General features: G+C 38.8%; 1 protein-coding gene across 3 annotated transcripts in view; it reads right to left on the bottom strand.

Annotated features, from left to right (window-relative positions):
• Gsk3b (glycogen synthase kinase 3 beta) overlaps positions 1–17,536 on the bottom strand; it is a 153,979-nt gene that overhangs the window by 43,493 nt on the left and 92,950 nt on the right. For all 3 annotated transcript variants that reach the window (XM_031363852.1, XM_031363851.1, XM_031363854.1), the window contains exons 5-7: positions 14,867–14,997; positions 11,016–11,122; positions 8,528–8,625 (exon numbers count right to left, since the gene is read on the bottom strand). In XM_031363852.1, coding sequence (XP_031219712.1) covers positions 8,528–8,625; positions 11,016–11,122; positions 14,867–14,997 — 336 coding nt within the window. The remainder of the gene's footprint in view (positions 1–8,527; positions 8,626–11,015; positions 11,123–14,866; positions 14,998–17,536) is intronic.

Here is a 17,536-nt window from a genome sequence, read left to right as displayed (position 1 = left end):
GGAAACTGGGAATGGAGAAATTCGCATGTAAATAAAGAAAATATCTAAAATAAAAAAAAAAAGATTTATTTAGCTTATGTATGAGTGCTCTATCTACATATATGCCTGCATGCCACAAGAGGGCATCAGATCTTAGTATTGATGGGTTGTGAGCTAATATGTGGTTGCTGGGAATTGAGCTCAGGATCTATGGAAGAACAAACTAAATAACTGAGCTATCTCTCCAGCCTGAATACATTATTTTTTCTTCTGGGTTTTTCAAGGCAGGATTTCTTTATATAGTCCTGGCTGTCCTATAATTAGCTCTGTAGACCAGGCTGGCCTCAAACGCAAGAGATTTGCCTGCCTCTGCCTAGAAAGTTCTGGGATTAAAGGCATGCAACTGCCTGGCTATGATCTTTACTAGTAAAATAAAAATAAACAAAATATAGCAAATTGTAAAATAATTAACAGTTAAACAGACTTGACAACTTGAAAAAAAGCTCATTTAAATAAAACTGACTCCTGATGGAAATTCAAGTTAGTAAACACAATATCATAAACTATTAATAATATGTCTTCAGTAATAAAATATGAAAGATCACAGTTATCTAACTGGCTATTGAGATCATAAATATACTGTGTAAAATTAAATAATCAAGGAAATCACTTTTAAGGTTTCTGTAGCTGTAGACGTAGACTAGACATATCTGACAGACTCATGTTTAGGTATGCACACATGACATATGATGCCAAAAGATCATAAAAGTGTAATGTTCATTCAAAGTGTTTTTGTAACCAAAGGTCTAACTGTACAGAGTATGGTTGCTGTGGAAACTTCAACAGGGAGCTGCCATGTTAAAGCAGTCAAATATAAGCAAAAGCTATGGTTAACTTCTGTGCAACTGCAATTCAGGAGGTAAGGAATGAAGGACAGTGATTTGTGTATTTAAAAGGGAGGTGGTGATGGTTTGGGGGAGACACTGTACCACAGAATTCTATTTCTAGCCATTTTTGAAGTACTAGTGTAACTGACTTCCAGGAATAAAGAAGTTAAGGAGAAACAAACAAACAAAAACCATGGCAACCAGAGAATCAAAAAATGAACAGCTCTGAAGTCAGAAAATACAAGCAAGAAGTGGGTGGGACAGTCAAGTCAAAACACTCCAGAAAGGAAAGATGACAGCACTGGTATACAAGAACACTGAACTAGCTATTGTAAGAGGGAATGAGAGAGAATGGAGAAATACATGGAGTGCACATTTACTACAGGGTGTAAAACGTAAAGCTCACTAGAGGGAGACAAACAGCAAGCTAGACACAGAGAAGGACCCAGGGAATGAAAAATAGCAGAGAAACAACTGGAGCTGAAGCCTGAAGGAAGGACTAAAGCACTCCCCACTCCCTACTCAACAAGCACTCCCAAACATTTTTGCCTCTTATTTTTTGGACTTTATGAATGAGTACATGCATGCATGTATGCATACATACATACATACTGAGATATCATGCAGATAGGACCCAAGTTTAAACAAAAAGTTCTCTTATATTCCATCTGCACCTTACATAAGCTAAAAAAATTTTATAGAAGATTTTCAATGTGTCTGCATTTTTACTGCAACCCATTGTATGAGGTCAAGTGTAGTGTTTATTTGTGAATGCTGGTGCTAAAAAAACCCTCAGACTTTGAATATTTCATATTTTCTATGTTTGGATTAAGGATGCTCAACCATATAGCTAATATATATACACATATGTATATATGTGTATGTGTATATATATATGTGTGTGTGCATGTATATGTACTTTAGCTGAGAAAAGAGTAAAGAATTAAGGGTTAAAAAAAAACAGATACAAAACCAAAAATTGTTTAAAAAACTACAATCTAAAATTTTTTTCTAATTTGATAAATACCATGCATGGTTCACAATCTAAGAGACTCAAGAAAACCCAACTACCATAAGCAATAACATCATGTCAAGACATAGTAGATAAAAATCATTAAAGGGAATATTTAGAAGTATATTAAAGGAAATTAGGGGAGGAAAAGTGAGGCTTTTAATAGGTAGAGAGGATAATACAGAAAAAAGAGGACAAAGGGATTAAATAACAAGGATATTAACAAAAATTATTTAAAAATGTAATTTTAAAAATTAAATGATAAGGGAGCAGCAGGGAGTTGGTTCAGTGAGTAGGAGCACTTGCTGTTCTTAAGAGGACTGGGGTTCAATTCCCAGCACCCACATGGCAGCTCACAACCATTCCTAACTCCAGTCCTAGAGGATCCAAAACCCTCTTCTACCCTTGGCGAACAGCAGGCACACACATGGTGCACTGACATGCATGCAGGCAAAACACTCCAACACAGGTATTAGAGATATTAGTTATACTACAAAGGATGAGAAGGAGATATAGCCAACATTAGGTTGTATGTGAGGCAGTACATCATCATATCATTATTTAAAAATACCAACTTTAAAGAGCTGTATTTTTAATCCTAGAACAATCTCTAAACAACACAGGAAACTATAACTTAAAAAGTCATGACAGTTAATCCTTACTGTTGCCTGGACAGTACTGATTTACTATGAGCAAGGGGTTTTACTATGAGTGGCTTCCATGAGCTGGGGTCCTGGGTGAACTAGAGGAGAAAGCGAGCTAAACCATGGCATCCATGCTCTGCTTCTGGGCCAGGAATGGAGTGTGAAGGCTGCCTCAGGCTCCTGAGGCCGTGCCTTCCCTGCCTTGCCTGGACTGTGTCCCCTGACTGGGAGACAAAACAAATCCTTCCGTTACTGTCAGGCATTTTGTCTAGGCAATAAGAAAAATAAATAATAAACAAGCCAACAGGAGCAAGGCCTGGCAGCTCATACCTATAATCCCTGCACTTAGGAGGCTGAGGCAGGACTTCCAAGTCTGATAACAGACAGGGTTACAAAACAAGCTCAAGGGCAGGTAGGGTTATACAGCAATTCCCTACCTCAAACTTAAAACAAAGCCAATAGAGCCCCTGAAGCCACTGACACAATAAAGGCACCAGGGCCGACATAAATCATACAACATAAATTAAGAACTCTTGAAAACACCTTGATGGAGAGCGAGGACCTGGTGTTTACGTAAGAAAATCCAGGAGGCAGATGGGACAGAAGCAAATTCTATTCACACTGGCAGCTAAGGTAGAAAACAGTATGCTGATAGAAATAAGAACTGCTTAGGGAACAAATGTCTAGACAAAAATCTAAAACCTAGGGAGACCCTATGACAACAGAGGGAAGCCAATACCACAAGTAAAAGACATTTTAATAGCTAGTACAGCTCCACTTTGGAAGGTCTAGTTGTCACATTAATTTTTAATAGGTTTAGAGAGCACTTTTACCTGATTTACCTCAGCTAATGTTTTGAAATTGGACAGTTTAATTTTTTCACTTTATGGATGGCATGTTTAATATCACTTCAGAAACAGAATGTTCAGTTGGATTTTAAGAAATAATAGGATTACTATTTTAATCTACAAGAAACTTTGGTGAAAGATAACCATTCACAAAAAAGAATACTTATTTATGACTTCCTTACAAATTGAGTCCCTCAACAACTTGAACTAGTTACTTTTGTTTTATGCACTTTTCTCTAAGCATGGAATTTCAATGCCCTAGTGAGCTTTTAATTGCTAACTTAAAAGTCACCTGAGAAAGGAGTCTCAACTGACGAATGGCTTGGATGAGACTGGCCTGTGGGAGTGCCTATAGGGTATTATCCAGGACTATTTAACTGATACAGGAAAGTCCAGCCCAGTGAGGGAGGCACCACTCACTGGACAGGTGGGTCCTGGGCTGTGGAAGAAAGCCAGCTAAGCATGGATCTGCCAGTGAGCCACCAAGCAGCATCCTTCCAAGTTTCTGCTGTACATCTTTAGCTATGAATGAGCTTTCTGGTCAGTGGTAATGCTGTGTGCGGATGCAGCAAACAGGCTTGTCATCAAGTTCTTCTCCTGAGTTTCCGCAATGATAGAATGTGACTTGGAAGTGTAAGCCAAATAAATTCTTTTTCCCTAAGGAGCTTTTGTTCAGAATAATTATGACTAAGACAAAATTCTATGCAAAAAGTACCTTTCCTTTTGCCCATCATTCTAAAACATAGAGATGGGCAGAAATATGGAAAAATCAGGGATCTGTCTGCTACATCCCTTTGGGATGTTTGTTCATACCTTAAACAAAATCAATTCAGCTAGATATGGTACTCTCTACATTTCTTACAACATTTTTTTACCTACTACATTTCTTACAACATTTTTTTACTTACTAGTTACAAATTGACCTCATATGGAAAACATCAAAACAGATGCTGAACTGATATCTTCAAGTAAATAAATAAGCAAACACCACAGAAAAAAAAAAAACTCTGAAAAGGGTGTGTCTTACATAGGTTTTTAAAAAACAATTTTCTTAATTTCTGAGATAATTCTATCATTCTCCCCTTCCCTTTTCTCTCTCCAAACCTTACCACTTACCTCCCACCCCCTTCAAACTTCATGGCCTCTTTTTCTTTAACCATTGTTATACATGCATGCAGCATGCACACATACACACTCAGACGGTGCGGGGAGGCATGTAAGAGTGCTCAGTCTGAATGACGTTACTTGTCGTATGCATTTTCAGGGATAACTACTTGGATTGGACACAATTAAGTGTGATCTTCCTGGAGAGAACTGTTTCTCTGCTCTCAGCACTCCTCAGCTGCCAGTAGTTCTTAATCTTGGGCTGAGGTCTCCTGAGCTTCCCTCCATGGCTGTCTAAAACTGACCTGAACAAGGACTATACTACATTACCAGAACAATAGACAGAACAACTACAATACAATACAACGCATGCAATGCAATACAACTACAATACTCAGGAGGCATTAGTTGCTTTTTTATAGCTCAACACCAGAGGGCACCAAACTTCAACAAAGGAGCTGCAGGTGTAGCCAGTTTTGTTTAAGCTACTGTGTAGTAAAGAAGCTGTATTAGAAATGTTAGGCCTCTGCTTAGAATTCTACAGTGCCTTTCTAACTCCCTAGAACATAGTATACGCCTACTGCCCACAGCTCTAGATTCCTCTTTCCTGGTACATTCATAATCTATCAACCCTGTCGTTCACAACCACAAGCTGGATTTAAAACACACAACAGACCTGTTTTCAGGTAAACAGCTAAGCATTGCCTTCCTCTTTAAATATGGATGCGCTTCCATGGTGAAGACTCAGTTCAAGGCTTAGTTTCTTAAGAAGAAGCCTTTCCAGATAGCACTACCTCTAACAGAAATCCAGCGTCTGCACCCTGCTCACCCTGTTCAGCTACCTGAGATGACACCGCCCACTCCTTGGTCTCTTGTTTCCTCTCAACCTACCTTAGTGCTGCTTCAGTTCAAGAACTTCTACATTCCAGGCCCAATTCCAATGCAAAATCCTTCACTAACTCAATACATGTGGTTAAAAGGGTGTATACACTGAAAGACATATTAAAAGGAAAAGGGGTGTGCTGGCTAGATCTTTGTCAACATGACATAAGATAGTGCCATTTGGAAAGAGGGACTCTCAATAAAAAAAAAAAGACCTCCATAAGACTAGCCTGTAGAGAAGTCTAAAGTGCATTTTCCATGGTTGAAGATTGAAATGGGAGGGCCCATGACATTGTGGGTGGTGCTACCACTGGGCTGGTGGTTCTATGTGATATAAGAAAGCAGGCTGAGCAAGCCACAGTGAACAATCCAGTAAGCAGCACACCTCCATGGCCTCTGCTTCAGTTCCTGCCTCTAGGATCCTGCCTTGAGTTTTGGCCCTGACTTCCTTCAGTGATGGAGTGTGGCCTGAGAACTGTAAGCTGATATAAAGCACATCACCATCCGTTTACTCAATGATGACACAGGCTGGTGTCATTCATCTTCGCTACCGCAAACAATGCTGCAATGACTATGTTAAAGTACAGCTTTCACACTCTCAAGTACTTGACATAGATACCTATGTGGGAGGGGGCTTCATTATGCTATAAACAAACATTTGTCTTCTAAGAAACCTCCAAATGTGTTCTTCACACTGTCTGTACTAATTCACAGTTCCATGTATTGTATAAATGTTCACTCCTCCACAAAAGTTAGTAAGATAGATTCCAACTTTACTCTTCTGAACATATCCAGTAGTCCTTAGACTACTTATACTATTGCCTGTAATTACCATTTTCTCCCAATGAATTGTCTTGGAATACATGTGAAAAAAAATCGGCCACAAATGCAAAGATTTATTTCTTGTCTCTCAATTATATTCCATTTCTACACTCATGCAAGTTCTACATTCTCTTAATTACTGTAACTGTAATTGTATGATTAGTTTTGACACTAGGAAATGAAAGCCTTCTATTCTTTATCAGAACTGCTTTAGCTATCAGCCTTTGCTTCATAAATAAATTCATTCTTGGAAACAAGTACTATCCTCCTCTAAAAAGGTAACTATTCTGTAACTATATAAAAAACACTGAGCATCAAAGTGAAACCATTCATCTGCTATATACTTGCAGAAACAAAACATTAAAAAAAAACTAGGTGAATCTCAGTCTAGGCAGAATATTCAAGAAAGGGGAATGTCTGAAAATCTTGGATTAAACAAAGCCCCATATGAACAATATTTCTGTTTCTGCAACTTTAAAAGTAGGAACCAGAGTGGTTAAGGACACCAAAGAAAACTGACAGGGGCTGTGGAGAAGGAGCATGCATGGGTCTGACTAGGTCCTCTGCATATACATTATGGTTCTGTCCCTTGGTCTTCTTGTGAGACTGACTCCTAATAGTGGGAGGAGGGATTATCTCTGACTCTTCTGACTGGATTTGGGATCCTTTTCCTCCTACTGGGTTGCTCACCCCAGCTTAGTATGAGGAGATGTGCCCAGTCTTATTACAACCTGCTAGTGTTTGGTTGATATCCATGGGAGGCCTGCTCTGTTCTTAAATTCTGAGGAGTTGATGGAATTGGGGAAGAGGGAGCGACTGGGAGGAAAAGAGGGAGGGGAAGCTGAAGTTGAGATTTAATGTAAGAGAGAATGATAATAAAAAAGTATCACTCCCTCTGAGATACACAGGAGGTCTCTGTATCTAATGCCTAGTTCTTATTTCTTTTAAGAACTGAATACCAGTTAAATAATCCTAGTGTAATACCAGAGCTAGGATTTCTTTCATTTCTCTTATATGTACCATATACATATATTTAAAAAGTATAAACTGTTTCATAAATACTGAAGAGTACAAAAAAAGTACTTTTGTACACTTGTCCTTATATGATTTCTACTACTTGTTTCTAATTATAAGAAAGCAGTATTGTTGAAAAGATTAAGGGTTCAGTCTGACGTTAAAAATGGCTGCCAAGGATCTCAAAGTACAAGGCCAGCCTTGTCTATAGAGTGAGTTCCAAGATAACTAGGGCTACATAGAAAAACTGTTGTCTCAAAAAAGAACATAACGGGCTAGAGAGATGGCTCAGTGGTTAAGAGTACTGACTGCTCTTCTAGAGGTCCTGAGTTCAATTCCCAGCAACTACATGGGGGCTTACAACCATATGTAATGGGATCTGATGCCCTCTTCTGATGTAACTGAGAAAAGTGATAGTGTACTCATATACATAAATAAGTAAGTAAATAAATCTTTAAAAGACATTAAAAAAACACAACACAACACAACAAAAAGATAAATTACCATAGTGGTCTCAGTTGTGAAACCCAATTCCACAGAGTTAAGGAAGATGATAAATCACCAACCTCTTCAACTACATTTGGAGCCAATAACATCGAATCCCTATTTTTCCTTATATTAAAAGGAAAAGCAATTTTGAATTATGACACAAATTATTATGATCAAATTATCTTAAAATAATTTGATCATGGTGCTGGAAAGGTGTCTTAGCAATTAATAGCACAGGCTGTTCTTCCAGAGGATCCAGGTTTGATTCCCAGAACCCATGTGGCAGCAGCTCACAATGATCTGATCTGATAACCTCCCAGTTCGAGAATCCAAATGATCCAACATCTTCTTCTGGCCTCGGAGAGCAGTATGAACACATGGAATACACAAATGCACACACAGGAAAAAAATCCATTCAAAAAAATTAGATCTTTAAGAAAGGAAACCAATGGGTTTTTTCTCCCAACCTGCTCTATAGCACAGCTTGCTAAATGACCTACAACCCCTTTCTCCTTTTTTATCCTGTTTGCTTGTACATGAAGGCTCAAGGCTAGGTAGATATCAGCAATTATCCTTAGTCACTACTCTACTGCATTCATTTAAGCAGAGTCTCAATCAAACTGAGCTTGTGGACCTGCTCTGGGCTCCCGGGGGGAGCCAGGTCCAGGCAACATTCATGTGGGTCTCTGGGGAGCTGGCTCTACTTCTAAGGCTTGCACTTCTCAGTCATGTCCCCAGCCTCCTTTCCCACCATGGAAAGGTGTTGCTCTGTGTGCTTTGTGTGTGTGTGCTTTGTGTGTAACATTTTTGGTTCAAAAGTGCAAAAGTGTAAATCAACCATCTCACCTTTATTATTTCCACCAACTGATCCACACCACTGTCCCCAGGAAATATTGGTTGTCCTAGCAACAATTCAGCCAACACACAGCCTGCAGACCATACATCTGAAGAAAGAACAAAAGAAAGGTTTATCACACTAAATTTGAAGTGAAATGTATATTTAACTTAGATCACATAGTATTGATTATATACAAATATGACAATAATTTAGTCAAAATCAGTGATGGTTTCATTCCAAATATTGTTAAATTTTTTTTTCAAAAAAGTATCTATGCATATACTTGATTGAACTCTTTTTATTTTTTAATAAGTATTTTTTATAAGTATTCAACTTTCACAAATGCCTGAGAAAGAGTGGAAAGAGAGAGAGACAGAGACTGACTCAGTACATGTAGCCCTGGGTTGGCTGGATTCACAGAGAGCTGCCTGCCTCGGCCTCCTGTGTACTCACCCAAGTCTTCTGTACGACTGTGTCTTACACAGTCTTAAAAAGCAAGACCTGGCTATAAATACAGCTTATCCAGTAAGAAAGCCTACTTGCTGCTCTTGCAGAGAACCTAGGTCAATTCTCAGCACGCATAGAATGGCTCCCAGCTATCTGTATCCCCAGTTCTAAGAGATTTGACACCCTCTTCTGACAGCCACAGTCACTAATGTATGCACGTGGTATGCATACATACATGCAGGCCAAACACACCCATAAAACAAATTTAAAAGGCAAGTATCTTAGATCCAAATCCATGTTTTCTATACTGTGTCAGGTGATTTAGCTGTGATTATTTTAGAAGGACTGTTCATATTTTTACAGACCCTGGCACAACTCAATCTATTATCTTGTGTATAAATTATATATAGTAACTAGTATCAAACATTTGAATAGAACACTAATCAATTACTGTATCCAATGGTATTACTAAGGACAAAGGACTAAAATTTGCTCCTGCAGACAGCTGAATTAATAAACATAGGAAAGAATGTCACCTACAGTACTTGAGTAACATTTTATTTGACTCCTCACAGCAACTATGAAGAGTAGGCAGAATCAGGATCTCCATGTGTCAGTTCAGACATTCTGTTTGTTTTCTCCAGTCAGCTTCTCTGCAGCACTTCTCACTTATCCAGTCACATAAAGCCACAGGTTGACAGCAGCACACATGGCACCACGCACACTCCCTCCCTCCTCTCCTGTGGCAGGTTTCATCAAGTGTGTTCTGTAGAGCCCTAAGTGTTCTGGACATTTTCAGGTCCTAGAGCATAAAGCTATTTCCATACAACTTTACACCAACAGCACAAACAATAAAATGTCCTAGTGTGTAGAAAGCAGCTGCTGTCAGTGAAAAGATGCTTTGGCATACTGCCCTTTCAGGAAAGAAAAAGCATAATGTGCTGCTGTGCGTATCAGAGAGACAAAACACTCCTCTAAATCAGCCTGATTTTGTTGTTATTTGGGATTTTTTCCCTGACCTCCCCCCCGACTATGGGGGTTTTCCTGGGGGAGGAGTGTAATATGTATGCTTTATTTATTTATTTATTTATTTATTTATTTATTTATTTATTTATTTTTAGGACTAACGGGTTCTGATCAGAAACAAAGTGTAAAGGGCTATGGAGGTAATTTATAGTAAAGAGACCTGAAGACAGGATGGTGTCAGACTCACGGGTCAGCGAGTCCAGCCACATCAGTGAAGTCCAGGTTCAGTGAGACACCCCGCCTCCAAGATAGTGCAGAGCAATGGAGGAAGATACCTGACATCACCCTCAGCTCACACCTCCCACCCCATGATAAAAACATTAAATCAACTGGTGTTTTCTCTTATGAGAGATGTGTTTTTGTCTGCTAACATAGCAACTGCACTAGAACAGGTTAAGAAAAACAGGTCAATGAAGATTTCAACTGTCCAATCCTTCTATCGTTAAACATCTCCAGTGAAACTTTTAAATAACCTAGAAAGCTAATGAATTAAGTTGGTCGGAAATTAAGCAATGTATCATTATAGGAACTCAGAAATATGATTGCCCTATTAACTATAAATATTAACATTTTAAAAGTAACATTATTAATTAACAAGTTTTCTAAGTAGTTTAGGCTCAGAAGCAAACATTTCAGGAGAACTAGAGAACTCGTATAGAACCATTAGTTAATTCAGGAGACAGAGGTTCCTTAAATGCAGCTGTGACTGAGCTCCTACACATGCTGTGACACATGTCATTTTTGCCATCCATCCCAACCTCAGTAACATTTCTACAAGATTACCAACAATTATTTGAAACTTTAGGGTCAGACAAATACACTAAGAAACTACAATGCAAAATAATACTTTTATAATTCTAATACTAAAAAAGCACAAAAACAGAAAAAGCATGAATTCAAAAATGTAAAAAAGAAAATTAACTCTATTCATTTCTGCAGCCCTGCCCTTGCTGTGTAGGAGAACTGGTAAGAACCAGAGTGCAGTTAACAGTCACTCCCACTGCACCCAGCCCCAGCACTTACCTATACTGGACGTGTAATCGGTAGCTCCAAAGATCAACTCTGGTGCCCTGTAGTACCGAGAACAGATATATGAAACGTTGGGCTCTCCACGGACCAGCTGCTTTGCACTGATGGAAAAATAAAAATAAAAAACAATCTTTAAATCTATACCTTAAAGAAATGAATACTCTTACATTCACATACCACATGTTCATCTAAACCTTGTAAGACTGCAATAATGCAACACACTTGAAACTATTTCCAACAAAAAGAAATATACAATTTCATCAAATTGATATCTAAAAAAGTGATTTTTAAAGTGAGCATTTGTCAGGTGTTAGCTAAGGAACAAAGAGATTAAAAAATTACAAAAGGATACACATGTTCAATTTCTTCTGGTTCCTCATTTCCTAAATTCTACTGAAATATTAAGTAACTGACAGGCATGGTGATGCGCACCTTTAATCCCACCACTCAGGAGGCAGAGATAGATGAATCTCTCTGAGATAGAGGCTGCTTTGTAGTGAATTCTAGGCCAGCAAGGGCTATACAGTGAAACCCTGTCTCAAAAATACTAAATAATTAAATAAAATATAAAGAAGGGCAGGAAGTTAAAAAGTAGCCTTCTCCAACAAAAGAATGTTACCAGATCAGGCGAATATAACAATATCCCTCACCTACATGCTTTTAAAAAAAGGGTGAAGGATCTAGCCATTCTGTTCAACCTGGACTTCTGACTCAGGATGACCAGCTCAGCCTTACACAGCCAACTCACGCATGCTTCCACATTCTAGTCGATTTACTGTTTAAACACCTACTGCTAAACAAACTGCGAAAGGCCTTCGACTTCAGGAAAAAATGACTTGGACCCTATTAACTCCATCTCTGCAGCGCCAAATTTATATATCACAACCTTCCTCCTAAAGTAGTTTACAGTAGTTACAGTATATACTTTGAACATTAAAGTGAGTCACAGTACTCTTGAAATGTCTCTTTAGGTAAGCCCATCTCAAATATGCAGGCCACTCACTCTAGGACTTGTTCTGACTGCAGCATCAGATACAGGGGAAAAAAATACATTCAACAAAACCAAACGAACAAAGAGAAAAAAACAAAACAAACAAACGCCAAAAAAGGTGGAAATCTGAGGTAATGGTGCAGGAGGAGGGGACACAGAGAGGTGAGACTGCTCATTCAGTCTTGAGGGGACAGGGAGTGTTCCTTCCCTTCAATTTACTTCTAGTCAACGATGACTCCAAACCTGCTTTGTTTTTCCTTTCATTATCCATTTCAAATTTTAACCTTTGTAGGCTCAAGTAAAACAGCATTTATTAACAACAGTAATAATTAGCTATATTAATAACAGTAAGGTTTTCAGACTCAAAAAATCAAGACACTTAGGTTTAGTGTACTATATAATGGATTTTTCTATTTTCAGAAGTGCATTCTGGGGCTTGGGATAGCTCCTTGAAAAAACAGCTGTCTGGGATGCAGGAGGTTAGACTCCAAGTCTCAAACAAACGAGCAATAGGACTTGGTGGATGCAGACGGTTAAACTCCAGCTCTCAAAAAACCAACAGCAGGACAACAGCAGGACTCAGTGGCCCATGCTACCCCCCATTCTCAGCACTCTACAGGAAGGCAGAGGTAGCAAGCTGCTACGACAGCAAGGGCTACAGAGACCCTGTCTCAAAAACCAACCAAACAGGTACATTTTTAACGGATAAAACGGATTCCTAAAATAGAAACTTCGCAATAACTCAAAATTATCTAACTGAAAGCTTTGACAGCCTGTATACTCTTTTCCCTCATTACCAATGAAGCTAACTTTTTCTTTTGCAGGTGAGAGGTTGACTGCCTTAAAGTGGTCTCACCTAAGGTTGGTCCTTAGACACCCCATTTAGCCTCTATAAAATGGGGGTTTTTCATACCCCATTTCAGCTACTGTCAGACCTGGTACACCTTGTTAAAAATAATTATGAAGAAAATAAGGCTGTTTTGTTAAGTTTCCACCTTAAGTGTCTCCAAAGTCCTTCCTCAGAGTTGTTAAAGAATGAACCATTTCACACCTGGGAAAGCCCCCTTTCAAATGTAGCAGAGCACAGCTACTTTCCATCCCAAGAGTGCCAGTGTTAACAGTGCTCTTGATACAGTGAGGAAAGGAACTTGAACTTGGTGGCTCTTGCGGGACTTGGCAGTTACTCTCCACAGTAACAGACCTCATGTGATTTGGGGAACCCTTTCATACATGAAATAAGCAGTAGCACACAATTCAACCATCAAATAAAAGCGTTAGTGTGTATTTTCACCTGAGCCACAGCCTGCAAAGTGGTGAGATCCTGGGATAGGGTTTGTTAAGTAGGAATGGTTTGGAAGAAACTGCAGAATGAGACGAAACATTAACTGACAGCAGACTGGCTTGGTTTTTCCAAATACCTCCCTACACCTGTGGAAAATGTACACGATCTAATCTGTGGTTTGGTGTAGATGTCTATATAAAGAGGAAGGAGTACAGACACCAGCAGGTACGAGTCAATATATAATCTGTGGTGCTAAACTGGAAAAGAAGAATTCTAACAAGGATGAAAAAGCACCCAAATTATAATGAGAAATGTCTCAGAAGAAAGAGTAGAGGTTACCACTGGTGGTTATAGCAGAATGGAAGAAGGAATATGATGGTCTCTCCTACGGTGGATATAGGCTTGACTGCATTTTGGGAGGCTTATAGCTACTTACTACAAAAAGAGAAAGCATGAGGGTTTTACTACTAGTAACAATATATGACCAAGAAATTAGTGGTTTAAAAAAAAAAATCAAACTTGTTAGAATCTGCAAAAAATAAGGAAGCAATGAAAAATATAAATATTAAATATTAAGTAATAGAGAAAAATACTGCTTCTCAGTATTTTAATGTACTCCTGTAGAAGTTAAGTGTGAAGTTAAAGGAATATATATAAATGTGTAATAACTTAAAAAATCTATTTGTAATGAAGATGGAACAGATATACATATTACATAAACTCAAGGAATGCTGAAGAACAATCAATGAATGTAAGTTTCCCAAGTACATAATAATCCTAAAACATCCCATCCCGGATAATCATGAATGGGATATTACATATCAACTCAGAAATAGGCCACATTTATTATGTGTGTGTTTGTACACAAGTAGTCACAAAAGCGGTTTAAAAACAAAAGCTACCATGTATACATTACTGACTTGACAGTGGCTTTCTTTTTGCACAGAGTCTCACTACATGGCTTAGACAAGCCTCAAACTAATGACTTCCCATACCTTAGTCTCCTGAGTGATTGGGATTATCAGCAAGTGCCACCACAGCCTTTGAGCTTGAATGTTAGCACTCCAGCACTCCTGTGGTAGTCAGGGGACAACTTACAGGACCAAGTTAAGTCCCTGGGATCAAACTCAAATTGTCAGCCTTGATAGCAAGCGCCTTTGCCGACTGACTTTTCTCACGTGGTACTTCCCAGACATCATTTCCTTCCAGTTCTGACAGCTCTCTCATTTTTCCTTCAGCAGCATATATAACATTGTATTTGTATAATTCAATTTATCTGGACATTTTCTCGCTACTAGATATTTATAAACAACACTGAATTAAAAATTTCTAAATATACATAATCTCTAAACATGTATAAAGAAATAATCCTCAGAAGTTAACTGTAGGATAAAGGGCACACACATTTATGGTTTCCATAAAAATTATCAAAACTATCCTCACATGGAACTACATTAGCTTATATTACCTGAGTAAGGATTATGGGGCTTAGATTAGCACTGTTAAATGAATCACTTAAGAGTGTGTGAGGGAAAGGGGCGCTGAAGGAAGGAAGTAAGAAAGCGAGCTCACCTTCCAAAATCACAGAGTTTTAATACAGCTGTATCAGGATCCAACAAGAGGTTCTGTGGTTTAATGTCTCGATGGCAGATTCCAAAGGAATGGATATAGGCTAGACTTCTGAACAGCTGATACATATACAACTGGAATAAATAAGAGACATTAATTCAATACCTCTGGTTACAAACATATCTGAATTGTTAATACAGTGAATACCACTCTCAGCAGAACATGTAAACTGCTGAATATTAATACAGTTTTCCCTAAATAAGTTTCATGGTATTTCTACATAAGTTAGGAAATTGAAGTTATCAGCAAACATATATACTTGTGCTATCCTTCAATAATAATTAAAAAAGTATCCAGATGTGGCGGCACATATCCGAGGCAGGGAATGCTAAGTCTAAGGCCTATCTGGTCAACTTAGTGAGAACATGTCTCACATTAAAATTCAAAGAGGGCTGGGGTGTACAGCACTTGCCTAGTGTGCACACAGTTCCGGGCTCAATGCTCTTCACCCCCCTTACTCAGGCCAGCTGGATGGATTCTTTTTTACTTAACATGGATAAGCGCTCAGAGACAGAGATCATAAGCCACATGGGTGACAGAGAGCAGCAGCCTATAGATCAGAAGCCATTTGTTTTTCTGAAACTTTAGCCTCCAATCATTAGGAGAGACCTAGGGAAGCTCACGAATAAGAAATCTAATCAATTCGTATTGAGACACTAGTAACTCTCATAGTAAATAGTATTACTACCCTTTAACATCCTCAGAATAATGTAGACTTCCAATGTAATGTAAAAACAGATGCCTAGATAGATCTCTGAGGTTAAAGCTCACGTAATCTACAAAATGAGTTCCAGGAGAGCCAGGATTACACAGGAAAAAACCTGTCTCAAAACCCACAAACCAACAGATGCCTGGCTAACTTGACATTATTGTAGTGGTAAATCTTAGCTGCCAATTTGGCAGTACTTAGAATAACCATGAAAACAAATTCTGGACATGTCTGTAAGGATATCGGCATTATTAGATAGGCTAGGTACTGTACTGAATAAGAGAGGAGCTGGGCAGTGGTGACACATGCCTTTAATCCCAACACTTGGGAGGTAGAGGCAGGCAGATTTCTGAGGCCAGCCTGGTCTACAGAGTGAGTTCCAGGACAGCCAGGGCTACACAGAGAAACCCTGTCTCGAAAAGCAGCAACAACAACTGAGAGAGAAAGAGAGAGAGAGAGAGAGAGAGAGAGAGAGAGAGAGAGAGAGAGAGAGAGAGAGAGAGAGAGAGAAGAAAAGGAGCTCATGCATCATGTATCCTCTCAGAACAGGGCCAGCTGCCCCGTGCTTGCCCACCATGCCTCCTTCCCTACATGATGCACAGTGTCCCCTAGAACTATTAAGCCAAAAGTTCTCCTTGAGTTTATCTCTCCATCCTTGAGTTGCCTTTGTCTGGAATTTCATCAAAGAAAGTGGAGAGATAATACCTTAAGAGACTGTTTTAAACCTTTTTTTTTTCTTTGAAACATGCACCAACCTAACGCCTTCAACCTTCTACTTATCCTGAGGCCAATGCTGTGGTTCCTTCTTTTTCTTCTTTCCTTTCTTACTTATTTATTTATTTTTACTCTCTCCCAGGACAAACTCCTAATTGAATCCCGCCTAACTCTGAGCCTGACCTTGTCATCCTCTAGTCTAAGTGCTGAGATTATACACATGTGCTACCTTCTCCAACCTGGTTCACCTTCAAGTTGTTCTACGTGCTCACTCTCTGAGCTCTGTTCCCTACTTAATACCATGGAAATCAAAATACTCTTGCCTAACTAAGAAAAACAGAAGTACTGACAAAGACACCATCTTTTCAGACTGTGTTGCTAAGAAATGCCATTACTAAACAACATGAAAGCTACTTTCCTTCAGAGATGTGAGAAAACTGCTAAGACTAGACAGGTTTAATGTTAATTTAAATCAAGCTACACAAGTTAAAGCGTTCTTCAAAATGAACCATGACAAAAATGTATACATAACATTTTTATGTCAACATTTTGGAATTAAATGAAATCCAACTCTTTATACACTTATACCTTGCCCTTTAAGCATTTTTTTTCAATTAAAAATAAACTTTTAAGAATGGCATCTCCGTATTGTTACCTTCCACAGCTGCCTGTTCTACCACCGGATGCTAGAACCTGCTAGAAAACCCGTAAAGGACAAAAAGAGGAATGAAATCCTGTTCTGGGAAAAATCTGTACCCATTCAGGAAGTACACCCCACACAACTTTAACACACGAATACGCTTCCTCTGCATTAAAGTTTGGCCCTAAATTGATTTACTCAGGATCCCCAGGAGAGTTTGGGAGCTCCCACCTGACCCCAGCTGTGACTGTTGGAAGTGACAACATTGTGACCTCTCTCCAGGTAAGCTAGCTCTGCGTCAGCTGTGGGATAAATATGTAATTATACTGCTGTCATTGAGAAATAAAGAAGATAAGTCTAGCTCCTAGTTAACATCACAGATACTAAAGATATGCTTCTAACCAGATTTGGTAACTCACACATCTTTTTTCTTTTTTTTTTAAAATAGTATAGAATAGAGTTTATTTAGGGAATGGGGAGGAGAGTTAAGAGGCAGAGAAAGGCAGAGAGAAGGAAAGAGTAGAGGAGTAGAGGCCAGCCATGACCTTGA

This window comes from Mastomys coucha, unplaced genomic scaffold (assembly GCF_008632895.1).
Source record: "Mastomys coucha isolate ucsf_1 unplaced genomic scaffold, UCSF_Mcou_1 pScaffold12, whole genome shotgun sequence".
Lineage (NCBI taxonomy): Eukaryota > Metazoa > Chordata > Mammalia > Rodentia > Muridae > Mastomys > Mastomys coucha.
This window is presented reverse-complemented; position numbering and strand designations above follow the sequence as displayed.